The following is a 27,132-nucleotide window of genomic DNA, read 5'->3' as shown; positions in this document are numbered from 1 at the left end:
TAATAAATTAAATTATTAATGATCTTCTTCTCTTTTTAGCAAAAAAAAAACTAATAGTTTTAATACTTCATTTCGAAGCACTTGATTTTCATTCATTCGTTTCATCCCTACCATTACATTTATTACATTACATTTAGAAGGAGAATAGAAGAAGATATTCATTTATTGTACAATAATAATATTCATTTAAAGATAGAAAATGGTTCTGAATGTAAGTTGAAAGAAAGATAATCATGTGATTGTTAAAGAATGATGTTCACTAATGATTGGTTGATTAATGATTAAATAGAAAGGATCTACATTACCTACAACTATATCTGATTACTTGAGATTCCCTCAATCTCAACAACAATCAACAACAACAACAACAGATTACATTAAATTAGATGAATTGGTAGCTCATCGAAACTCATTGTATCAAAAGAAAAAAGAGGAGAAAAAGAGAGCTGCTGGTGTCAAACTATTAAGTGGACAATTAGCTTGGGGATACTTTAGCAATGACAAATTAAGTGCTGGTATGTATAATATATCTCATAACATCATCATCATCATAGTTGGAATCATTTATTAAATCTTTTTAAAATTTGTATTTAGGAGAACAAAAACAAAATAGAGCAACATATAACAAATTCCTTGATATTATTATGAAATTTGTTGATAATGATGAGATACCATCGGATGAATTACATGCAGCTTCGTATGAGGTGTTTATGATGCTTGGTAATCCAGACAAGGACGATGTGTTTAAACAACAGTCGTTGAAGCAGTTGTTTGGATCGGGGTTCAAGTTGAACTTGTATGCTGCTCTCAAACAACATGTCGACCAGTTGTTGACCGTCAAGAACCCGTATCAGGCAAACAGTGCTGGTGCTAGAGAGGCATCGGCCATCATCAACGACACTGATTCCCAAGAATGGGGAAACTCATTTATCAAGTTGAATTCAGTCGATGAGTTGTTTATCGATATCCCATATCAAAATCAAGAAGAATTAGATATGCAACAAGAAGCAGCATCTGCATCAATGTCATCAAAAAAAGAAGAAGAAATATTCATTGTTAAAAAGACATCAAAAAAACAACCACAACAAAGACAACCTCAACAACAACCTCAACAACAACAATCACAAAAATCAAAGTTTAACGATCAATGGTTAATTGAAAAATGTTTAGATGTAAGCAAGACATCTGGATTACCAAGTGATCAAGTGATGCAATCAATCGTTCAGACTTTGAAAGCATCAAAGAATATAGAGGAGGATTTGATCAATATCTTAGGGTTTGATCATCTTGATTTTGTCGGTGACCTAGTAACCAACAAATCAAGTGTACTCCATGCCATCCAAAATCCAACTACTACAGTTAAACAACAAGTCACTGGAAAAGAAAAACAATCAAGTAATAGTAAAAAAGGTGGACAACAAAACAACAAGAATGATTTATACGACGCTGAGGAATTTGAACAATTTATTCCAAATCCAAAACAAAACATACCAGCCAATTTACAACCACAGACCGAGTTTAAGGGCAAGGATTTGAATGTCGATGCAGCCATGTTTTCAAAAGTTGCATTGCCATCGAATCTCATTAAAAAGGAGTGTGGTACACATACCGAGATGACTATCCCACACAGCAAGCCAAAACCATTTGCCGAGAATGAGAAGCTCATTCCCATCACAGACATTGACAAGCGTTCGCGTGCGGCGTTTGGCAAGATCCAGTCACTCAATCGTATCCAGTCGCGTGTGTTTGACGTTGCGTACAAGACCAACGAGAACCTACTTATTTGTGCACCAACCGGTGCCGGTAAGACCAACATTGCGTTGCTGACTATACTGCACGAGATTGAAAACAACTTTTACAATGGGATATTGAACTTGGACCAATTCAAAATCATCTACATTGCACCCCTTAAAGCACTGGCTGCTGAAATGACTGAAAAGTTTGGAAAGTCGTTGGCATACCTGGGCATTGTGGTCAAAGAGTTGACAGGAGACATGCAGCTCACGCAAAAGGAGCTGCAAGAGACACAGATCATCATCACCACTCCCGAAAAATGGGACGTTGTGACTAGAAAGAGCAGCGACGTGGCATTGACACAGTTGGTGCGTCTGCTCATCATTGATGAGATCCATTTGTTGCACGAGGAGCGTGGTCCCGTGTTGGAGAGTGTTGTGGCACGTACGTTGCGTCAGGTCGAGACGACGCAGGTGATGATCCGTATCGTGGGTCTGTCTGCGACGCTGCCCAACTACAACCACGTGGCACAGTTTATCCATGCTACGCCGACATCGACCTTTTGCTTTGACGCGTCGTACCGTCCCGTGCCAATGACCTCCACGTTTTGTGGTGTCAAGGCTGAGGGTGTGTTGGCGCGTAACAACGACATGAACCGTATCTGCTACGACAAGCTCGAGAAATCGATCAAGGAAGGGTACCAAGTGATGGTGTTTGTGCACGCACGTCGTGACACGGTCAAGACGGCCGAGGCAATGGTCGCGCACGCCACAGAGAAGCGCTTCAAGTTTGCAGACTATGGTAGCGAGCCCGACAAGTACAAGGCCGCGCAAAAGGACGTTGACAAGGCCAAGGCCAAGGAGATCCGCGACTTGTTCCAACACGGCGTGTCGATCCATCACGCCGGCCTTTTGCGTCACGACCGTAACATTGTGGAGCGTCATTTTGCCGACGGCACCATCAAGGTGCTCGTGTGTACGGCGACGCTCGCTTGGGGTGTCAATCTTCCCGCACACACGGTCATCATCAAGGGCACGCAGCTGTATGACTCCAAGAACGGTGGGTTCATCGATCTCGGCATTTCAGACGTCATGCAAATCTTTGGTCGTGCCGGTCGTCCCCAGTTTGACACGTTTGGCGAGAGTTTCCTGCTCACTACACACGACAAGCTGCACCACTACCTCATGCTCATGTCGGCAGCCATGCCGATCGAGTCGCGTTTCATCACCAATCTGGTCGACCATCTCAACGCCGAGATTGTGCTCGGCACAGTGTCCAACGTGCGCGAAGCCGTCACTTGGCTCGGCTACACGTACCTCTATATCCGTATGATTGCCAACCCGCACGTCTACGGTATCCCACTCAACGAAGTCGGACACGACCCAACCCTCGAGCAGTTCCGTCACAAGCTGATCGAGAATGCGGCCGTCCAACTCGAAAAGAGCAAGATGATCCGCTTTGACCGTGCGTCGGGCAACTTTTTCACAACCGATCTAGGACGTATTGCCAGTCACTACTATATCAAGCATCCGTCGATCGAAACGTTCAACGAGATACTTAAAGAGCATATGAACCAAGAGCAGATCCTCACGCTCTTGACCAACTCGTCCGAGTTTGAAAATGTCAACCTCCGCGAGGAAGAGACTCGTGAATTGACACAACTCTCCGAGAATGCATGTTTTTACGAGACAGACATTATCGACCGATACAGCAAGGTCAAGGTCATGATCCAGGCGTATCTGTCGCGTGCCAAGATCGAGGGTTTCTCGCTCGTCTCTGATTCCAACTATGTCATTCAAAACTCGGCGCGTATTCTACGTGGTCTGTTTGAGATTACGATGAAGCGTGGCTGGTGCAGCGTCGCCAAGCAGATACTCGACCTGTGCAAGATGATCGACCACCAAATGTGGCATTTTGAACAGCCACTGCGTCAGTTTAGCACGCTCAACCTGCTCACACTCAAGAAGCTCGAGGAAGCCGAGTTGATCACGCCCGACCAGGTCGTCGAGATGGATGCCGGCGAGCTGGCCACCGTCGTGGGCAACCGCGACATTGCCACGGCAACCATCCGCATTGCCGAGCAGTTCCCCAAGCTCGAGTTTGACATTGAGCTGCAACCCATCACCTCGACCATCCTTCGTATCAACCTGTCGGTGCAGCCACGCTTCAGATGGAACGAAAAGATCCACGGCGAGAGCCAACCCTTCTGGATCTGGGTTGAAGACAGTGACAATGAGTTTATCTATCATTCCGAGTACTTTATTCTCAGCAAGCGACAATTCAACGCCTTGCGTCACCAAAACCGTCAAAACGAAGAAGGTGATCACCAAGAACACGAGTCTGATATCAAACTCAGCTTTATCATCCCCATTCAAAACCCATTGCCAAGTCAATTCTTTTTGCATTACATCTCGGATCGTTGGTTGAATTGTGATGAGCGTATCCCCATCTCATTCAAGCATTTGATCATTCCACAACAATCACGTGTTATCAATACTGAACTACTCGACTTGCGTCCACTTCCCAAAGAAGCACTCAAGAACCCACAGCTAGAGGCGTTGTTCAAGTTTTCACATTTCAATCCCATTCAAACACAGGTGTTCCACACACTCTACTACACGAATAACAATGTGTTGTTGGGTAGTCCAACGGGTTCTGGTAAGACCATTTGTGCCGAGTTGGCCATGTTCAAGGTGTTTAGAGACGAACCACACATGAAGATTGTGTACATTGCACCACTCAAAGCACTTGTTCGTGAGCGTATGAATGATTGGTCAGACAAGCTCGAAAAGAAGTTGGGCAAGAAGTTGGTCGAGTTGACTGGTGATTACACACCCAATGTGATTGCTTTGCAGAATGCAGATGTTGTCACAACCACTCCTGAAAAGTGGGATGGTATCTCTAGAAATTGGAAGAATAGATCGTATGTCACAAGTGTGTCGTTGTTGATTATTGATGAAATCCATCTTTTGGGAGAGTTGCGTGGACCCACTCTAGAGGTTATTGTCAGTCGTATGGCTATGATCTCCAAGCAGACTGGACATCAAGTACGTATCATTGGTTTGTCGACAGCTATGGCCAACGCGATTGATTTGGCCGAGTGGATGGGTATTGAAAAGGTCGGTCTGTTTAATTTCCGTCCATCTTGTCGTCCCGTACCAATCGAAGTGCACGTACAGGGGTTCGCAGGCAAACACTATTGTCCAAGAATGCAGACGATGAACAAACCAACCTTTGCATCGATCAAGACGTACTCGCCACTCAAGCCAGTGTTGGTGTTTGTGTCGTCGCGTAGACAGACACGTCTCACTGCCATGGACCTCATCTCGCACCTCGTTGTCGAGGATCCCACCCAGTGGCTCCACCTCGGTCCCGCCGACGACCTCGACGCGATCCTCGATAGCGTCAAAGACAGCCATTTGCGCCACACGCTCTCTTTTGGCATTGGTATGCATCATGCCGGTCTCAACGACCAGGACAGAGTGCTCGTCGAGCGTCTCTTTGCCGACAATATCATTCAAGTGCTCATCTCGACGTCGACCCTTGCGTGGGGTGTCAACTTGCCCGCACATCTTGTCGTCATTAAAGGTACAGAGTACTTTGACGGCCGCACCAAGACATATGTTGATTACCCACTGACGGATGTGTTGCAGATGATGGGTCGTGCCGGACGTCCCCAGTTTGACAAGGAAGGAAAGGCAGTGATCCTCGTGCAAGAGTCTAAAAAGAACTTTTACAAAAAGTTCCTCTACGACCCATTCCCAGTCGAGTCGCATCTCAAAGAGTTCTTGCACGACCATCTCAACGCCGAGATTGTGTCGGGCACCATCAACAACAAGCAGCAGGCGATCGAGTACCTCACCAACACGTTCCTCTTCCGTCGTCTCTTGCAGAGCCCCACCTACTATGGCTGTGAGGACAACTCGGTGCGTTCCATCAACCGCTTCCTCTCGGAGCTGCTCGACAACACACTAGACGACTTGCAAATCGCCAAGTGTGTGTCAATCGACGAAAACACCGACGACATTGAGCCGCTCATCCTCGGCCGTATCGCGTCGTTCTACTACCTCAATTTCCGCACGGTCCGTCTCTTTTCCAACAACATCCGTGCCGACAATGACATCCGATCGCTGCTCCGTATCCTCTCACTCGCCCACGAGTATTCCGAGTTCCCCGTGCGTCACGCCGAAGACATTATCAACGAGGAGTTTAACCAGCGTCTGCCTATCAAGGTCGAGGACTATCTCAGCGAGCACACCAAGGTGCATTTGCTGATGCAAGCTCATTTTGAGCGTTGTGCACTCCCCATTCCCGATTATGTCACCGATACCAAGACTGCACTCGATCAGGGTATTCGTATTCTCCAGGCCATGATCGATGTTGCCTATGAGTGTGGATTCTTTGCAACGGTTGTCCAAACCATCCGTCTCCTTCAAATGCTCGTTCAAGGTAGATGGGAACAAACCACCGATGGAAAGGACACCTCCCTCGCTACACTACCCCACATCTCTCTTGAAGCTGCTGACCAAATCGCAGCTCAACTAGGTTGCAAAAATCTCAAAGAACTTGTCCTTGCCTTTAATGTCAAACCAAACAACAATAACAGCAAAGATAACAAGAACAACAAGGATATTGTAGAAAGATTCAAGTTACTTATTGAACATCAACTTTCAATGCCACCAACACATTGTCGTGAAACCATCAATGTCATCCAACATTTACCAATCATCAAGATATCTGAAATCAACCAATCAGATGCACTAGTGTCACGTAGCAAACCACACACTGTCAAGATATTGGTGCAAAGAGAAAACAAGGGTTTCCACAACAACTTTTGTCATGCTCCTCAATACCCCAAAAACAAGGATGAAGGTTGGATTGTCGTCTTGACCGATGAAAATGAAAACTTTGTAGCATTCAAGAGACTCCAAGGTCTCAAACAACATGGCAACCAAAAGAACAACAGTTCATTGGTCTCTTTCAACATTAATATTCCAGACAATGTCGATGCCAACACTCTAGTCTATCATGTCAAATGTTATTCAGATTCTTACATGGGTCTAGATTATTTCCATACCTTTACCGTTAAATTGGAACCAAAAAAGAAATAAATTAATTGATCAAGAATGAAAAGACAAGTTTTTATTGTAAAGGGTAAGATGACAAATTCAATTTAAAACCATTGACTTGTCCTATGCAATGAACAATAATATTTGGACCAACAAACTGTGGTTGGATTTGAGGAGCTTCCCAGAAAGGGATGGAGACTGTGCACACATTTGGACATTGTGGTACGATAGTGAGGTTTTGAAAGTAGATATGATTAAATCCAATAGATTCTGAACTTTCCATGTATTGCTTATATTGCTGATTAAAGGTATTTAATTGTTCTAATGTCAGTTGGTTGAAATTGGGTGGATAGTAGGGGAGACGAGAGGTAAGGAATTTGCTTCAATCTGAGTTGCTACTTGAGGATGAATGAATGTATTGGATGTCCTGGTTGAGGAACAAGGATAGAGGATCTACAATACAAATCAATTCTTCTTTCTTTTCCATCGACCAATAAACCAGATTCAGCTCCTCCTTCTATCCAATATACCGTTTTAGATTGCATAAATAATCTAGTATTATTTTCTCCAGGACTACATGATTTGTTTTCAAAAACAAAGCTGGGAGCGATTGGAATTGATGATGATTCTTCTCTCGTTTATTGGAATCTGTAAATGTTGTTCAAGAGGAAAGTAGGCACAACATGGACCACTAAATTTAAGGATTAAATTAATTAATTTAATGGTTTTAATTGCAAACATTTACATACTATACTACAACTCTTTTGTTTGGAAGTGTCAAATTAAACAAACACTTTCCACTATTTGGATGAACCAATCGATTGCAATGAGTCCAATTTAAAAGTTGTCCAACAAGCTCTGTATTCTGTCTAGATGGAAGATCAACTGATGATTTAATACTGGTTATTCCTACTCCAAATATTTCAATTCTTAAATTATAATTGTGGTTCAAGAGTTGGGTAAATGGGTTGAATTGGAGAAGAAGAAGAAGAGGACTCAAATCTATACTCAATGCATGTGTTGCTGATAAAATGAGAAGAAAAACCATTGTTGATCTGTTCCTCTGTAATCTCCCATGGGATTGCTAACTGATGTCTTTGGGGCTGTTCAAAATGATTGTTGTTATGATTCATAATAAGGTTATTGGTTAATTTAGTAATGAATGACTCAACCCTTAAAGCTTGGACCAAGACTGCCAGAGTAAATAAAAAAAATAATTAAATTGGGGTGGTCCCTACCAAGGAAATACAGATTTTTTAAATATTATTATTTGTTGCGGCATCTAATCTATATTTTATTTGATATCATCTTTATTCTTTCTCGGAGATTTATGTTTCATCTCTACACCAATACCAAAGAAGAAAACCAGTATTCCTAGTATATGATAGAATAGAATGGAATCTCTAAAAAATAAAAATGATAATATGATTGTAATAAACTTTCTAAATGATGACATCATATTCGCATAAAGAGAGTCTGTAATCCTCATTAAATGTAAATATGTAATATTTGCATAATATCCAAGGAAAATAAATAACTATATAAAATAAAAAAATAATTGTATAAATAAATAAACTAAATTTAGTTTGAAGAGGCATATTTAAAATATAATTTTTAACTTACTGAAAGTAATATTAACACTTGAATGTTATCTTTAAAAAATGCATATGATGATTTGAATTCTCCAGAAACAAATACAATTGGTAGTGTCATTATAGTTCCAAAAAAGTTTGTAAATAATGACTATGAAAATAAATTAATATTAATATTAATATTAATATCCTTTTGATTTGAGTTATAATTATATTTATATTTACCAATTCCAATTCTGAAGAATAATCACGTAATATTTTTTCATAAAGGATTGATTTGATTGATTCGACGAAAACATATGACAGAACCATGAGTACGCCAAGCGGTGAAAACAAATAGGAAGATAATGAATCACCAACTGTAAATAGAACAAGTCCAACAATCATTGACAAAACCGATAAATAATCAACCATTGAATATGTTCTTTGAAATAAAAAGCCTCCAAATACCATTACTGGTATTAATTTTGATGATTGGAAAAGTATCTAAATTAAATAATAAATAATTTAATATTAATATTAATATCGAAATGATAATCTTTTGGAATAATAATAATAATTTCCTTTTGGTTTCTTCTTACTTTTGTTTTATAATTTAAATAACGTAGTGATTCATTTCCCAATAATTTACACATTAATAAAACAAATGATAGTGATAGATATAAACGTATTTTCTTGATGGACAACTTTTGAATGACATATTGGTATTTTGAGAGTGCGCTTGTCCCTCCTACTCCTCCATTCTTTGTATGATATGTTTTAGTCTCTGCCAATACGCCTCTGACAGAGAACAAAAACGACGCCAAGAATTGAACAAAAGAGTAGAGGTTGTAAAAGTTGACTTGTTGTTTCTTAAAGATAATCTCTTGCAGCAATCCATAAATCAAGTATAAAAAGATCATATATGCAGAGTATAACATAATACTATTACCAAAAAATTTGATCTTTTGATCTGGTTGTTGTTGTTGTTCTTCCAATGATAGAGAAGAAGAAGAAGGAGGAGGAGGTATAATAGTTGATGAAGAGAGACTTATATAATCTCCACTATGTAATTTAGGAGATGATGACGATGACAATTGTTTCCATCCTCCACCTCTTGTCGAACCACTACTACCAAAGATCTTTGATATATATTTGTTTGAATAGATTGATGATAATACATTATTATATGTTCTACTATATTGATTGTATTTGTTCTCTGATTCATCGAAATCTATTTGAAGTGGATTATTAATACTATTATTATTACTATTTTCATTATTTCCTATTCCTAATCCACCAATTGGTATAGATATAAGTGTTTCATCGTCTGCTTGTTCTGTTGTCAATGATATATGATTGTGGTGGTTATGTAGATTATTATTATTATTATTATTAGTATTAGCAATAATCAATGGTGAATTGTTCTTTCCTCGATCTTTTAATGATATATTATTATTACTGTTATTACTGTTATTACTGTTATTATTGTTATTACTGTTATTGATTATATGATTGTTGTTGTTGTTGATGAAGAAGTCTTCATTTTTACTCATAATGATAGGACTAAGCTCGTTGATGGGATAATCCATTTATAATTACTACTCCAATATAACTAACTAGACTATATTGTCTATCTATCTATTTCTAATGCACTACTGATTCTCCTGACTACTTCTTTTGAGTCATCATTGTTCCTTTCCTTTGTTTTTGTATTTATATGTATTGTAGGTGCGTGTATTATTAAAAATAAAACCAATGTATTAATGTGGTAATTAATCACTACGCTCACCTCCCCCTACACATTCACCAAAGTAATAATTTTTCACTGTTAGTATTTGTAAAATGTCATTTTACAATCAAATATGAAAAAGGTTCATGAACTAGTAGTAAGTAGAGTAGTATTGGTTGTACAACACTAAGAGGTAGTTTTATTATTAATTTAGTTTAAAATTTAAAATTAATGTAATTAAAACTATTATTAAAATTCATTCTATGATATTTTTGAGTGTCAGTTTCATCTCTTTTTCCCTAAACCTGATGAGGAATCGAAAAATAGCCAGTTGATCGACAGCTACTTTCAAGGATGGGAGAAGCTAACCACTTTACATGCATATTATATTGCAGATAGATAGATAGAGTATAAGAGATAGAGATAGAGATAGTTATAGTAGTAGTTAGTAATGTCGTATCTAGCATCATTGTCAATCAGAGAGTCAAAAGAATACGATGAATTTCCTGCAAAGCAAGAGGTTGAAATTTTAAAGACAATCTATCCAGAGCTAACTCATGAAAGAGAAAGAGGTGATGATAGTATTGATGAATGTGATAGAAACAACAACAACAGCCATAATGACAACGATGATGATGATGATGATAATAATACTATAATAACACCTTTTGATATATTTCATGTATGTGACATACACCAAAATGTATTCTTTAACCAAAAATAGTACTTATACTTACATATTACAACTATCAACAGATAAAGATTGATGTTAATCTTAAAGATGATTTCTATATTGAATTGGATACACCACCAACAATCAACCAAGATGATGATAGTACAACTACAACTACAACAACAACTACAACAACTACAAATAATAATAATACAAATAATAATAGACAAGAAAGATATCCAATTATTCAATTACCATCAATTACATTTGGATTTTCATTCCCATTGAATTATCCTGAAAAGGCACCACCTCAATTATTCATGTCGTGTGCATGGTTGTCACCGAGCATGATGAATAGAGTTTTGGATTATTTACTTTCAATTTGGGAACCTGGAGAACTTGTCATATTTAAATACGTCGAATGGATTAGAGACTCTATGATGCCATTTATTGGTATTGATGAACACTTGACATTGTCTTTTGAATCAATCATAAAGGATGATGAAGAAGAAGAGGAAATGGAGGAGGAGGAAGGAGATGACCAAGATGTATATTGGGAGAGATTAGATATTGGATGGGTATCATTGGCAAATGTATTACCTTATTTGGTACAATATAATAATCGAATGGCCAAGAATACGTTTATCAAGACATACCATACTTGTACCATCTGTTGTGAAGAGAGACCTGGACCAGAGTTTGAATTGTTGTCGTGTCATCACTACACGTGTGTCGATTGTATTGGTGGTCTGTGTATGGTGAATGCGCAGAGTGGCGACTATGACAAGATACGGTGTCCGTACGGAGACTGCGCCAAACTAGTGCACCAAGACATTGTCGGCAAGTATGTTGACAAGACGCATATGGAGGGGTTCATCAACATGCTCAAGATCAAGAGTGGACTGCGTTTATGTCCCCGATGCAACTTGTATTCGGCGAGATACGACAATTTCTCGCGGTCTCTCTACTGCGACAAGTGCTTCAAGACCACGTGTGTCCTATGTTCCAAGGATTGGCACCCAGCCCTTTCATGCGGGCAAAAGGTCGTCACCAAGTTCTCTCTTGGGCCCGAGGAGATTGCGAGACGGTTGGAAGAAGAGAAAAAGAAGAAAGAGCAGAAACAGCTGCTTCAAACCATCGAAGAATGTGGATTTAGGATGTGTCCGTCTTGTGGTGTGTTGGCCGAGAAGATTTCAGGATGCAACAAGATGACATGCTCATCTTGCAAGAAATGTTTTTGTTGGCTTTGTTTGACTATTATCGAAGGGTACGGACATTTCGGTACGTCCCCTGTTTGCGAGACATTTGGCACAATGGTTCCAGGGATTGTCAATCTCTGGAAAGAACGTCTCAAGAGGGAAATGGAAAAGGATAAACTCAAACCCATTAAAACATCCGAATTCATTGCTTGTCTTCGTTGTAAAAATACCCTCTATCGTATGCAATCCAAAAACAACCATCTTCGATGTAATAATTGTAAATCACAATTATGTTATCTTTGTAAACAATTTATTCGTGGTACTCAACATTTTACATCTCCAGACGCCAAATGTCCTCAACATGGTGGTGGCATCACTCCAAAAATTGATCCAACTACTACTACTACTACTACTACTACAGACACACCTAATGTATAATAATCCAAAGCAAATAAACTAAAATAATGTATAAATGTTAATAATTATAAAAAAACAATAATATTATGAATATTTCATTTCCTTGTCTTCTTTGAGATTTGCAAAAATTCGAGTTTTTGCTTTTCTTTTTTTTTTTGGGGGTGACCAATTCTTTCGTGTTCATCTCACTGAGCGATCTTTCACTTTGATAAACTGCATCATTCATCAAGTCATTCATTCATTCGTTTATTTATTCACACATATATATATATCTATATATTTATATTGATTGATAAAGATATATATTTATCGATTGATATATAGTATAATAGAAGGAGAAGATGGCATCATTACTTGTAGGAAGATCTTTAAAGCATACTTCATCGATTTCATTATCATCGATTTCTACTGTAGCATCATCTAACTTTTTAAAGAGATCATCTTCATCAAATGTATATTCACAACAACAACAACAACAACAACAACCAAACTTGTACAAATACTATTCAACATCATCATCATCATCAACATCAACAACATCAAATAGCAATAAAACCTATTTAGATTTAATAAAGTCATCTATCAACAATCATATATTGGAGGCATCAAAGGGATGGGGTAAATTTGGTAAAAGAGAAAAGAAGGAATCATCAGCCGAACAACAACAACAACAACAACCTTCTGAAGAAAACAATGAAACCAAAGAAAAATCAAATAACAACAACAATAATCAACAAGAAAACAAGTCAAAAGATCAATTCAAATCAAATAATAATAATAATAAGAAAGATAGTAAACCAGAACCAGAAAATGAAAATGAAGAAGAATCAACTTGGAAGAATATATTATTGGCTTGCGCTGCATTTGGAGCCGCTTTTTATATCTTGGCTCCCAATCAACCACATCTAGATTCCACTCAAATTACTTTTAGTGATTTCATTACAAAGAATTTACCTGATAAATCTGTACGTAGAGAGAGAGATACACACTCGATCATATAATATATTGATTTGGTACTTATTCTTTTTTTTTCTTTTAATTTTGTTAGACATCAAAAATTGTAGTAGTTAATAATTATGCAGTTGTTTATGGTCAAAGTGACGAGATCCTTGGATATTTCCCAATTGGAGACAAAAAGGTATTTGAAGAACAATTGGAACAAGCTCAAACTAGTCTTGGATTTGTTAAAAATAACTATATTCCAGTTTCTTATAAAGAGGTTACTGATAATAGGTAAGACACACACTATTAAATAATATGATATATAAATCATTTATTAATTTGTTTTACTTCTTTATTTTGTTTATTAGAGTATTTATTATTCAAATATTACCATATTTATTATTAGGATATTTTGGATATAGATCGATTAAAGGTATGACATCAAAGAAGAACTTGTTTTCACAAGGAAAGATGAACGCACAAAAATTCAAAAAGGATTCTTCCAAGGTGACATTTAACGATGTTGCAGGCTTGGGAGAGGCCAAGGTGGAGATTGAAGAGTTTGTCAACTTTTTAAAGGATCCACGCAAGTACCACGACATTGGTGCCAAGATCCCAAGAGGTGCTATTTTGGTGGGACCTCCAGGCACGGGCAAGACGCTGTTGGCCAAGGCCACGGCCGGCGAGGCCAACGTGCCATTCTTTTCGACGAGTGGATCCGACTTTGTCGAGATGTTTGTGGGTGTCGGTCCAGCACGTGTTAGAGATTTGTTTGAACAGGCACGCAAGAACGCACCATGCATTATATTTATCGATGAAATTGACGCGATTGGACGTGCACGTGGAAAGGGTGGGTTCTCGGGCTCAAACGACGAGCGTGAAAACACACTCAACCAGCTGCTCGTCGAGATGGACGGTTTCAACCCACTCAAGGATGTCGTGGTGTTTGCAGCAACTAACCGCCCAGATATTTTAGATCAGGCGTTGTTGCGTCCCGGTCGTTTTGATCGTCAGATCACGATTGATAACCCCGATCTCAAGTCGCGTGAGGAAATCTTTTGCGTGCATCTCAAGCCACTCAAGCTCGATAATACAGTCGAGCACTATGCACCCAAGCTGGCCATGTTGACGCCTGGGTTCTCGGGTGCCGACATTTCCAACGTGTGCAATGAAGCTGCGCTGATTGCTGCGCGTAAAGAGTGCGATGCCATCACCATCCACCACTTTGACCAGGCCATCGACCGTGTCATTGGCGGTCTCGAGAAAAAGAACAAGGTTCTGTCGCCCGTCGAGAAAAAGACGGTTGCCTACCACGAAGCTGGCCATGCAGTCGTCTCGTGGTTCCTCGAACACTGCAGCCCGCTGCTCAAGGTGTCTATCGTGCCACGTGGTATGGCCGCACTCGGATACGCACAGTATCTGCCCAAGGAGGAGTTCCTCCACACCAAGGAGCAAATCTTTGACAAGATGTGTATGGCTTTGGGTGGACGTGTCGCCGAGCAGCTCACCTTTGGCACCATCACCACCGGTGCCCAAGACGATCTCGAAAAGGTCACCAAGATGGCCTACTCACAAATCGGTATCTACGGTATGAACGACAAGGTCGGCTGTGTCTCTTATCCACGCAAGGATAACTCTGACTTTACCAAACCCTACTCTGAGCAAACCGCCGAGATGATGGACGAAGAAGTACGTATCCTCCTCAACTCTGCCTATGAAAAGACTGTCCAAGTCCTCGAACAACACCGTGACGGTCTTGAAAAGGTCGCCACCCTCTTGCTCGAAAAGGAGGTCATCCACTCTGACGACATCAAAACACTCTTGGGACCACGTCCTTTTGGTCAAGAAGATGATGTCTCTCATCTTATTAAAGATGCTGAAATTGTCCCACCACCACCAACAGATAAACCAGAGACCACGACATTGTAGATGGAAAAAGAAAAGGAAAAAGAAAAAGGAAACTAAATAAATAATTAATATATAAATTAAAATTAATTTAAAGTTGCGAACAACCCATTTTTGGTTTGATCAAAAAAAATTATTTTTTGAAAAGACACAACCCTCAAAAAGAGGATCTTCACAAAAAAGCAAAGAGTTCAACTTGTCTTTCTTACTAGTTTGTTCATCATACAGATAATCAAGAGACATTTATATAGTCTTTTCACAAAAAGAGGAGAGACAATAGAATGTCAAAGATTTATGTCGGGCAACTGGCATATGATGCTAGACAAGATGAAGTAGAACAATTCTTTTCGAAATATGGTAGAATATCAGAAGTTCAATTAAAGAAAGGTTTTTGTTTTGTTGTATGTATCTCTCAAGTAGAAGTAGTTAGTTAGTTAGTAGTAGTTAGTAGTTAGTAGTAGTAGAAAGTACAAGTATAGTTTGTAGCACAAGGAAAAGAAAGGAAAAAGAAAACAATACAAACTATGATTGAAAACAAAGAAATCAATCCCCTCTCTGTCTCTGTTCTGTTGTCTTTTGTGCTCTCTCTGTCTCCTTCTGTTCTCTGTTCTCTGTTCTGGTTACTCTGTCTCTCTCTGGTAATCAAAGATCGATCTTTGGCTGACACATTCTATTACTTTTCTCTCTCTTTCTTCATCTACCTAAAAAAAAAGGAATTTTCGGATTCAAGTTCAGCCGATGATGCCATCTCTTCAACCAATCATACTACATTTTTGGGTAAAGAGATCCTAGTCGAAAAGAGCCATGCCGGTCCAGGTGCCATTCCATTCAAAAATCCTGGTGAAGGAAAATGTTTCAATTGTCGTCAAGAAGGTCATTGGGCAAAGGAGTGTCCTGAAAAGTATGTAATTTAAAAAGAAAAGAAAAGAAAAGAAAAAAGAAAGGTATATCGTTTAATCTAATTGTATTAATTAATGTTTGTGCTTAGCCGACCAAGATCAAGACATCCATATTTGAGAGATCGTGGTGAGAGAAGATACGACCGATCACGTTCAAGATCAAGAGACAGAGACAGAGATAGATACAGCTCGAGATCAAGAAGAAATAGATCAAGAGAAAGAGACAGATCTAGAGACAGAGATAGATCAAGAGACAGGGATAGAGACAGATCTAGAGACAGAGGAGGAGACAGAGATAGATCTAGAGATAGAGGAGGTGACAGAGATAGATCAAGAGACAGGGATAGAAATAGAGATAGAAGCAAAAACCATTCACGCGACAGATCAAGAGATAGAGATAGAAATAGAGACAGATCAAGAGATAGAGATAGATCAAAAGAAAGGGATAGATCAAGAGATAAATCCAGAGATAGATCTAGAGATAAATCAAGAGACAAGGATAGAGATAGATCTAGAGATGATAGACAAAGAGAACGTGAAAGATCAAATTCCCCTGTTAAAAGTGATTAAAATTAAAAATATCAAATTGTTTTAATTAAATAATAATAATAATAATAATAATAATAATAATACTCTTATAACAATAATAATAATAAAAAGATTTAAATAATTAAATAATAATAATAGTTGGGGATGTACAAAGTTTGATTAAAAAATTAATTAAAAAAACTCATTTGATATTTTCAAAGTTGTAGAGAACAAATGTATAATAATATTAATAATAATAATAATCAAAAAGATAATCTATTTCAATCAATTGTTTTAAATAATCAGTATACTAGACAAAAGATATTTAGTCATGTCAGTATTATTCATCGACAATTGAATATACCTATTATCAAATACAACTATAAAGAAGGTGGGAATATTCATAGTCTCTACAGCTTGATTCAATACAACTTTACAAGTACATTCATACAACATTTTAAAAGAGTGTACGATCAATTGAAATCAATTAAATTCGAGGATAATAATCAATCAAGTTATAATGATTTCGATAGATTGTATTATATATTGGATATTGTACTAGTTAAAAACAATACAAGAGCATTGACATTTATGCTTGACTTTGTTAAACTTGCAAATAGTACTTCGTCTTCTTCTTCTTTACCTAGTATAGATTATACTTTACAAAAGGATCATGGTGCAATATTACAAAATGATAAATCTTATAAATTGACAGTAGAGACTGTCAAGATTCTATTGGATAGTGGTATAAAGATAACTAATCCAAATTATCTAACGGCAATGATAGAATCATTAATATCAAATGGTCAATTAGAGATATTAAAGCAGAGAATAACAAAGGGACACTACCAATGTTGTAATCAATTGAAACAACAATGTCTAAGGGATTTATTTCTTCTCCACGAAGATTTGGACCTGATACTAGATATTATTAAAATCAGCCACCAAAATCATTTGTTACTAGATGATGATTGGAAACTGATTATTCATCTATCAAAGACAAACAAGATCGGTTCAGTCCTTGACTATATCCAAACACAACTAAAGATGGATATCACTCAATTGACAAGATTCGATTACAAGGTTTCCAAGTTATCAGTTGACAGATCTGCACCTGACACTTATTTATCGTATTATCAAGCACCGATATCTGCTGATTTGGTAGGCAACATGGAATTAAATCAATTCGATAGAATGCGATTATATTTTGCAGCTATTCTACAAAACAACCAAGTTGTACTACAGCAATGCCAAGACTTCTTTGCTGCCAACACACCAATCGCTATGCTCACCGGTGAATACTCTGTATTTAAAAGAGATGCGTGTAGACTTGGGTTCATGCCAATCGTCAGAATATTGTTTAGCAACAGTCCTTTCTACCCTTCATTTGTCCTCACGGCAATTGAACACAACCAAGTGGATGTCGTTGCTTATTTACTAGAGGTTGGAGGAACACAAGTTGGAGGAAAACACTTTGTCAGTGATACCAAAATATTTATTGACTGTCTTTTAGTGATAGACATGTCCGATGAAATGTTTGATTGTTTGTGGACTAGCTTTGATTCCAAAACAAAAACAAATGGTAAAACTCTCTCAATGTGTATAGACATACTCGCCAACAGGGTTTCTCCAACGCTGGTTATAATCAACCACATCAACCGAATCATCAACAAACATAAACTCTCTCAGCCAATACCAATAGGCAAGGATTGGATACCGATCCAACCTCCTACCCTCAATCTTCCTCGACACCTTCTTCTCCTAGACTTTTTGTTTACCAAGTTCTACTATCACAACACAGACAAACAACCAATGCACCTGACCAAATACACCGACTTGGATAGGGTCAAAAAAGAAGCATTGAGGTTTGGATTTTTGACTATTCCAAATGATGAATAAACTCAAATTTTTAGTGCTTGTGTCGATGGATATGATAGTATAATTCAAACAACCCATATATATAAATTTTCTTATTAAAAAAAACTTATTATTTCACGTCGTTTTAAAAGGTGTGGCTTTATAAATGTAAATATTCAACAACAAAGATGAACAATATTATATATTAATAATAATAATAATTAGTAGAAATAGTAATAGATAATAACAAAAAAATGGAAAGTTTATTTAAACTAATAATTAATAATCAGTACGTTAGAAGAATGATTTTCAATCAAGTTTCTATTATACATCAACAGTTGGATATAGCAAGCTTCAAAAAGGAGAATATTGAAAACTGTCTCTACCAGTTAATACTGTACAATCGAACAGATTCATTTATCAAACAGTTTCCACGATACTATGATCAAATCAAAGACCAGGACGATTTTAGAAAAAAACGCTGTCTGTTTGGTCCTATCCTAGAGATTATATTATTAAAAGATAATAGTCGTGCTCTATCATTTATGCTTGGTTATGTAAAAGAGAAAAGCCCCCAATCACCAATACATATAGACGACTTGGCATCAAAACATTTTGACCGAGATCAAACAAAATATAGATTCTCTGTAGAGACTACCAACATTCTATTGAGTGATGTAGTTGAAAGAATCACAGACTATTATTACATAAAGGCCATCATTGAATCGATGATATCAAACTGTGAGTTGGAAGCAATCATGACAAATATTCCTCACCATCAATTGTCAGACAAAACGCCATTCGATCAACAATGTATCTCTAATCTAATGAATAATAAGAATCAAAGCAAGGTGTTGGATTTTCTCAAATGGATGCACAATATTGGATTTTTGGGTAGAAAAGATTGGCAACTCGAGAACGATTGATAGCAAAAAAGAAAAAATGGAAATCAATAATTAGGTATGTCAAAATAGAGTTGGAGATCAATCAAATACAACATCAAGTTTGTTTTTCAATCAAACAAGCTGATTCCTCACCCTTATCGATCAAGAAAAATAAAGTGGTAGTGGTTCGGGGTCCTGAAGAATATACTTTGTTTCTAGTCAAGATAAAAAACAATAACTTTCAACTTTCATTGGAAGATATGATAAGACTGTATTTTGGTGGATTATTACTCTACGATGAACAAGTAATAGAGAAATGTAAACTTTATTTCTCCAACCATCAATCAATATCAGTTCAAGTACCTAGATTGACATTGGAAAAATTTCGAAATGATTCATGTCTATTTGGATTATTACCAATTGTCAAACTACTACTTTCAAAAGTTAAAAGAAAATTCTTGGCTACTCCATTGGCTGGTGCAATTGAAAATAATCATTTAGAGGTGGTCAGGTATTTATTGAATATGGATGCCACCATTTCTTTTTCTACCAACTTTTTTGTGAAATGTTTTTCATTGGCAAACATGTCAGATGAAATGTTTAACTATCTATCGACAGAGTTTAATTCACAAGAGTGCAAGAAAATGGTATCAAGTTGCATTTTAAACCTACTTGCCAATTATTCTTCGGTACCAATCATCACCAAACATATTGATCGATTATATAACCATCATCAAGCTCATTTCTATCAAGATATCGGTCCAAGTTCAACTCATCATCGTCATTATTCCAAACCCAAATTATCATTTCCAAAACATCTACTTTTAATAGAGTACTATTTTTCTAGTGGTAGACTTGAAAGTGATATTTCAAAAGATATTTAAATTGGAATATTATTAATCAATCTTTAGAGTATGGCTATATATTCCAAAATGTTGACGTTCAAGAATGATGATGAGAATAAAACTGTTAAAAATAAAAATCAAATTTGATACAACCTTTAAAATCAATGTATGTGTCACATTTTTCAAAAAAAATACCAAAGAATACAGAATATCGGTCGAGACTACGATGGTTCTATTGGATAGTGGCATTTGAGTAACAGATCAATATTGTGTCGAAGCAATGGTTGCATTTCTCATATCTAACTGTCAATTGGAAGCACTATAGACAAAAATAACAAAAGAACAATTCCAACTTTGCAACAAATCAATCGACAATGTATCAAAGATTTATTGGACAATGACAATCAACAATCAATATTAAGTGTACTCAAAGTGATTCATAGTAATCGATATTTGGTTCGAAATGATTGGGACTTTATCATGGAGATGGCAACAAAAAAGAAATATAAATCTATCATTGGATATCATAAACAAATCGAAAGAGAGATCAATCAATTAAAAAGATTTGGTCGTGAAATTCAAGGTCTAGATAGTACTAAAACACAAGTTTCTGTGGTCTCCCCACCTCGACTGGTAGGTCCGGCACTAGAGGATCATTATACTTTATTTCTTTACAACTACACAAAAGGCAACATCTGTCATCAGTGGAACCAAATGACAATAACAATACGATTATATATTGGTGGATTACTACTCAACGATCAAAAAGTCATAGAAGAGTGTCAACTCTATTTCTCCAACTATACCCAACATTCAATAGCTGACGGAATTCCTGTTTCGATTTTGGACAAATATAGAAGTGATGCAAGTCGGTTAGGACTTTTGTTAATTGTCAAACTATTTCCAAATATTTGTTTAAAAAGAAAGTAATCTATGGCCTAGACCATTTACTTTGTTATAAAAGAGTTTATTATCCCTCAGTACCAATCATTATCAAGCGCATGGAACGATTATTTGACCATCTCTACAGTCAGCCCTGCGAATCTAGCACATTAAACCCACCATATCTTATCCTGTCAGACCACATCCCTCTTTTGGATTACTATTTTTCAAGATTTTATTATTGCTTAGAAGAAGAAGAAGGCAGTATTTTGAATGAATCATTTGATTATTTTCAAACAATATGTTTTATCTTTTTTGATAAATCTATTTTGGAATATAAAACCATACTAACAACATTATTAAGACTTTATTACTTGATCTTATTCTTTACTAAATACAATAGTGATATACAGTAGGAGGGCCCACTACATATACACTATCATATTTATTAAACTATTATTATGAATGTGTAGATCATCAATAAAATAATCAATCACATGGAACTCTACAATACAAATAAAATAATTAGTTTCCAAATATTTTTTGCAGCATCGGAGCCCTTCATATGCCCCTAAATTTATAACAAAAAGAGTTTTTTTTTGGAATTTAACGACCATTCTTGGTATTATTCAAAAGATAAGAATCAGATAAATAATTATCATAATAAGAATAATAATAATAATATCGATGGATAATGCACTTAAACAAATCATCAATAATCAGTATGTTAGAAGACTGATATTCAATCATGTCTCTGTCATACATCAACAGTTGGATATAGCAAGCTTCAAATACGAGAATATTGAAAACTGTCTCTACCAGTTAATACTGTACAATCGCACTGATTCATTTATCAATCAGTTCCCGCGATTCTATGATCAAATTAAAGATGAACATGGATCCTTTTGTGAGCAAGTGTACCGTATCAACGACATTCTATTTGGTCCCTTACTACAGATCATATTATTGAAAGACAACAGTCGTGCACTATCATTTATGCTTGGATATGTAAATGATCAACTGCCACAGAATAGATCATCACCATTTTCACTCTCTATGAGGGAAAGATTGGCTTATGATGACAACCAAGCATATAGATTATCTTTGGAGACTATCATGGTTCTATTGAATAGTAGTATTAAAATATCGAACCAAAATTTAGTAACCATAATGGTTGAATCACTCATATCAAGTTGTCAATTGGAGGCACTACAGACTAAAATAACAAAAGAGCAATTCCAACTTTGCACCAAACAAATCAATCGACAATGTATCAAAGATTTAATGGACAATGACAATCAACTACTGGTATTAAGTGTACTCAAAGTGCTTCATTTTAATCTATTTTTAGTTCGAAATGATTGGGACTTTATAAAAACAGTTGCAACAAAAAAGAAATACAAGTCGATCCTTGGATACCATAAACAAATCGAAAGAGAGATCAATCAATTAAAAAGATTTGGTTCTCTTTTAATTAATAATGATATCCCACCACCATCCAATGCCGATCAAGGGAGTATAAAGAAAGTAGATAATGTCACCACCGAACCTGTGCGTGAGGAATATACTTTATTTCTAAAAGATTGGTTGAACCAACCTTCAAAGGAACTGGAACTACAAGATATGATACGATTATATATTGGTGGATTTCTACTCAGCGACCAACAAGTTATGGAGAAATGTCAACTTTATTTCTCCAATCATATAAACCTGGAATCAATATCTCAAGAATTGTTGGAGAAATTTCGAAATGATGCATGTCAATTTGGACTATTACCAATCGTCAAACTACTTATTAATATTGATATGTTTGATTTGACAATGCCACTTGTCAGAGCCATTGAAAACAATAATTTGGATGTGGTCAAGTATTTGTTGGATATGGATACATCGGTGGTCGGATCACTCTTTTACTTTAGGAGATGCTTTTCAATTGCCCCTATGTCTGATGAATTGTTTGACTATCTATGGAGGGCGTTTAGTCGTGAAACCAAACATCGGGTATTCGATTGCGCTAAAATCATACTTGACAATTATTCCTCAGTACCTATAATCACAAAACATATCAGTCGACTATATGACAATTATTGGAATCAACCATACCAAGATGATGATCAAGATGTATATATGACTTTTAGAAACCATCTTGGCCCATTCCCCATTTCATTGCCCAAACATCTTTCTCTTTTAGATTATCACTTTACAAAGTTTTATTGTTCACCAAAATCTACAACATCAGAATTAAAAAGCAGTAAAAGAAAAAAATACTTTACAATGATGGAAAAATCTTTACAGTATGGTTATATATTCAAAGATCTTGGTATTGTCATACAAGACAAGTATGATCACGTTAATAATCTTTAATCATTTAAAAAGAAATAACTTGTATGTCTTGTCAAGAATAAATAAAGAAATTAGGAAATATTTTGGATGTTGTCTTTTTCTTGAAGACTATGTACTCTGAAATACTGCAGATTTTTAGTATTATGATCATAAACAAGAAGAATAATATGTGTAATAATAATAAGATAGATAGTGTATTTAAACTAGCTATCAATAATCAGTATACTAGAAGACTGATATTTGGTCATGTTGAAAGCATACATCAAAGGTTGGAGATACCTTCGGTCAAATACGAGCACATTCAAAACTGTCTCTACAGTTTGATTCAGTATAACCAAACAGATGCGTTTATCAATCAGTTTCCACGATACTGCGAACAGTATAGAACGATATATGGGTGGTTAAACTTTGATCGCTTTCAACCGGTATTGGACATCATACTCTCTAAAAACAATACAAGAGCATTATCATTTATGCTTGATCATGTAAAACAATACAGAGAATCAATCGTCGATACCTACGTAGGTCAATCAATACCACCACTATCAATTGCAGACAATCCACAGATTGATTCTGATGCCCGCCGGTGGAGCAGAAACAATACATTGACAATCGAGACGATCAATATTCTACTAGACAGTGGTATTCGAGTGGTTAGATCATCATATCTAATATCAATCATTCAATTACTCGTTTCAAACTGTCAATTGGAACGATTGACCAAACTAACAACCGAACAACTCCAAGCTGGTCATAAATTCAATCGACAATGTCTCGATGATCTATTTGATAATCATGGACATATAGATCAATGGAGGGTATTGGCTGTGATCAGGGTCATGCACAATGGTAACATATTGTATAGAAATGATTGGAAGCATATTCAGTCACTAGCAATTGCCAATCGACTTGACTCGGTACTTGAATACCATCAACAAATGAAGAGTGATATTAGCAACTTGGCATTACAAGTCAACATGCCTCCAATCACAGGATCGAATACTCAGGACACTGATACCTTTTCACTATCGACAACAAGTACATTATACAATCATTACACCTCACTTCTTTTAAAACAACCACCACCTTCCAACAATGATAATAATATCACTCAATTCGCTTCACTACATTTACAACAACAGCAACCTTTATCCAATGATGATGATGATGATAATAATAATAATAATAATAATAATTACGTGGATCATAATAATAATATGGCTAAATTCATGTATGAGCAGTATTTCGGTGGACTGCTTGTCAAAGACAAAAATATTATTGACAAGTGTCAAGATTATTTTAGCAAGTATGAACCAAAACAATTATTTACTGTTTTGAATTGGTCAAATATCGAAACATCTAGACTTGATGCATGTCGACTTGGACTATTACCAATTGTTAAACTACTCAGTTTTAGGTTTTTCTATCAACAACTTTATACAGTGGCTATACAATACAACCAAATACAAATAGTACAGTTTTTTGTAGAGAATCAACAGCTGCAATTAAATACAGGAATATTTCAATCAACCTTTTCCAATCCCTTGTCAGAGGAAATGTTCAACTATTTGTGGCCCTTTTTTGAAGATCGTACCAAGAATACTCAAGTCATATCAAAGTGCATTAAAACAGTATTGTCTCATCCCAATTATTTGGCAGTCATTCAACATATCGACCGATTAGTTAACCAATACATAGTTCAATTAAATGGTAAACGTCCTATATTTTGGTTGGACCAAATACTATCATTCCCAAAGAATCTTTTAATATTAGATTTCTTCTTTTCAAAATTCTATGTACCATGTGATGAACCACAATCAAAATCACATGACCATACAAAGAATGATAGTGCTATGGCTATTGCTTTAAAACATGGTTATATTTTTAATAATATATCAATTGTTACACATAATAATAATTAATTAAATGATATAAATAAATATTAAAAATATGTGTATATTGTAATAATATATATAATATAAAAGATACTTTATAATATGTGTTTAAGTATTATAATTAATTGATTATAAATAATTAAATAATAAATAATTAAATTGTTTATTTTCCTCATTTGAAACTCAAACAAATTTTTTTTAAAGACAATAATAATCAAACTTGGAATGAATATAGATAATCTATTTAAACATATTATTATAAAGAATCAATATACAAGACAAAAAATATTCAACCATGTCAGTATCATTCATCAACAGTTGAATATACCTATTGTCAAATACCAACACATCAAATGTAGTCTCTACACTCTGATTCAATACAACTTTACAAGTACATTCATACAACATTTTAAAAGAGTGTACGATCAATTGAAATCAATTAAATTCGATAATCGACCTGATTGCAATGACTTTGATAGATTGTATTATATATTGGATATTGTACTAGTTAAAAACAATACAAGAGCATTGACATTTATGCTTGATTTTGTTAAACTTGCAAATAGTACTCCGTCATCATCGTCGTCACCACCACTTTGTACAGTCGACTGTAGTACATTACACAACAAAATGTTCTATTCATTGACTGTAGAGACTGTCATGGTTCTATTGGATAGTGGTATCAAGATCACCAATAAAAACTATACTCGTGCAATCATAGAATCACTGTTGTTAAATGGACAACTAGAGATACTAAAGACAAGACTTTCAAAGGAACAGTTGATAGATTACCGAATATTCAGCCCACTATATCGAGAGAATCTATTCTTGAAAGATTTAATCGATACTAAAAACAAGAATGAATCACAAGTAGTAGAGATACTACACTTTATGAATGACAACAATCTATTGGTTGGAAATGATTGGAAGTTTCTTCTTTTGTCTAAAGCCAAAGTAAATCAATATAATCTCATCACTCAACATATTACAACACAATACAACGATACTATAAATAATAATAATAATAATAATCGGCGAACATTTCAATCCACAATTCAAATCGTATCGCAACACCTACGAAAAGAATATTATAAAGTGATGGTAGAGAAGTGTATTGATTCAAATACATCATCAATGAGAGACATGGTACGACTTTATTTTGGTGCATTACTCACCAACAACAAGGAAACAATTGAAAGGTGTAAGGAATATTTCTCAAATCACACGCAACAATCTATAACAACCAATCTTACAAATAACGAGTTATTGGTATTTAGAGAGGATGCTTGTCGTCTTGGACTATTTCCAATTGTCAGACTGCTCTATTTCGAGTCTTCTTTTGGCGCCAAACCTATTCGTGATGTAGTCAAAAATAACCATTTGGACAATACAAAGTATTTGTTTAGCCTAACCAAAACTCATCAAAAGGTGGCTCAATTGTTTATCGATTGTATGTCAATAGCCAACATCTCTGATGAAATGTTTAGTTATTTGTGGTCAGAGTTTGATGATAAATCCAAATCAAATGGAGACATTGTATCAAAATGTATTCACAATGTAATTTCCAACGATGATGAACCATCAATTGCAAGATCCTCAGTTACTGTCATCACCATCATCAATCACATTGATAGATTAATCAATCATTACTCTATTGAATTTAACAAACAAGATCGTAGCGACGTGATGACACCTCTTGCACCACCAATAATCAAACTACCCAAACACCTTTACCTACTCAACTACTTGTATTCAAA

General features: G+C 36.1%; 9 protein-coding genes across 9 annotated transcripts; 7 read left to right on the top strand and 2 right to left on the bottom strand.

Annotated features, from left to right (window-relative positions):
* Positions 1–199: 199 nt before the first annotated feature.
* DFA_03029 (DEAD/DEAH box helicase) lies at positions 200–2,071 on the top strand (the record flags this gene model as incomplete). Its single annotated transcript, XM_004362579.1, has 5 exons — positions 200–211; positions 290–515; positions 595–1,172; positions 1,227–1,803; positions 1,941–2,071. 5 exons carry the CDS (start codon positions 200–202, stop codon positions 2,069–2,071), a joined length of 1,524 nt encoding a protein of 507 aa, XP_004362636.1.
* A 754-nt stretch (positions 2,072–2,825) lies between these two features.
* DFA_03028 (DEAD/DEAH box helicase) lies at positions 2,826–6,845 on the top strand (the record flags this gene model as incomplete). Its single annotated transcript, XM_004362578.1, has 5 exons — positions 2,826–3,407; positions 4,194–4,657; positions 4,732–4,781; positions 4,950–5,011; positions 5,478–6,845. The coding sequence occupies 5 exons, from the start codon at positions 2,826–2,828 to the stop codon at positions 6,843–6,845; spliced, it is 2,526 nt and encodes an 841-aa protein (XP_004362635.1).
* A 353-nt stretch (positions 6,846–7,198) lies between these two features.
* Positions 7,199–7,851, bottom strand: DFA_03027 (uncharacterized protein; the record flags this gene model as incomplete). Its single annotated transcript, XM_004362577.1, has 2 exons — positions 7,199–7,376; positions 7,553–7,851. 2 exons carry the CDS (start codon positions 7,849–7,851, stop codon positions 7,199–7,201), a joined length of 477 nt encoding a protein of 158 aa, XP_004362634.1.
* A 246-nt stretch (positions 7,852–8,097) lies between these two features.
* On the bottom strand, positions 8,098–9,966 carry DFA_03026 (uncharacterized protein; the record flags this gene model as incomplete). The annotated part of the gene is made up of 5 exons (XM_004362576.1): positions 8,098–8,206; positions 8,243–8,340; positions 8,427–8,546; positions 8,621–8,881; positions 8,977–9,966. 5 exons carry the CDS (start codon positions 9,964–9,966, stop codon positions 8,098–8,100), a joined length of 1,578 nt encoding a protein of 525 aa, XP_004362633.1.
* Positions 9,967–10,557: 591 nt separating this feature from the next.
* DFA_03025 (peptidase M41) lies at positions 10,558–15,454 on the top strand (the record flags this gene model as incomplete). Its single annotated transcript, XM_004362575.1, has 7 exons — positions 10,558–10,788; positions 10,863–11,532; positions 12,046–12,410; positions 12,728–13,360; positions 13,444–13,628; positions 13,706–15,262; positions 15,391–15,454. The coding sequence occupies 7 exons, from the start codon at positions 10,558–10,560 to the stop codon at positions 15,452–15,454; spliced, it is 3,705 nt and encodes a 1,234-aa protein (XP_004362632.1).
* A 69-nt stretch (positions 15,455–15,523) lies between these two features.
* Positions 15,524–20,294, top strand: DFA_03024 (uncharacterized protein; the record flags this gene model as incomplete). Its single annotated transcript, XM_004362574.1, has 7 exons — positions 15,524–15,643; positions 15,956–16,143; positions 16,261–16,703; positions 17,136–18,267; positions 18,583–18,605; positions 19,049–19,420; positions 19,501–20,294. The coding sequence occupies 7 exons, from the start codon at positions 15,524–15,526 to the stop codon at positions 20,292–20,294; spliced, it is 3,072 nt and encodes a 1,023-aa protein (XP_004362631.1).
* Positions 20,295–21,824: 1,530 nt separating this feature from the next.
* On the top strand, positions 21,825–23,501 carry DFA_03023 (uncharacterized protein; the record flags this gene model as incomplete). Its single annotated transcript, XM_004362573.1, has 3 exons — positions 21,825–22,407; positions 22,489–23,258; positions 23,346–23,501. The coding sequence occupies 3 exons, from the start codon at positions 21,825–21,827 to the stop codon at positions 23,499–23,501; spliced, it is 1,509 nt and encodes a 502-aa protein (XP_004362630.1).
* Positions 23,502–23,647: 146 nt separating this feature from the next.
* DFA_03022 (uncharacterized protein) lies at positions 23,648–25,402 on the top strand (the record flags this gene model as incomplete). Its single annotated transcript, XM_004362572.1, has 1 exon — positions 23,648–25,402. The coding sequence occupies one exon, from the start codon at positions 23,648–23,650 to the stop codon at positions 25,400–25,402; it is 1,755 nt and encodes a 584-aa protein (XP_004362629.1).
* Positions 25,403–25,600: 198 nt separating this feature from the next.
* On the top strand, positions 25,601–27,033 carry DFA_03021 (uncharacterized protein; the record flags this gene model as incomplete). Its single annotated transcript, XM_004362571.1, has 2 exons — positions 25,601–26,932; positions 27,010–27,033. 2 exons carry the CDS (start codon positions 25,601–25,603, stop codon positions 27,031–27,033), a joined length of 1,356 nt encoding a protein of 451 aa, XP_004362628.1.
* Positions 27,034–27,132: the final 99 nt, after the last annotated feature.

Source organism: Cavenderia fasciculata (genome assembly GCF_000203815.1).
Source record: "Cavenderia fasciculata unplaced genomic scaffold Scf_Dfasci-G-b-205a01.r1-3, whole genome shotgun sequence".
Classification (NCBI taxonomy): Eukaryota; Evosea; class Eumycetozoa; order Acytosteliales; family Cavenderiaceae; genus Cavenderia; species Cavenderia fasciculata.
The sequence above is the reverse complement of the archived record's forward strand: the minus strand, read 5'-3'. Positions and strand labels throughout refer to the sequence as shown.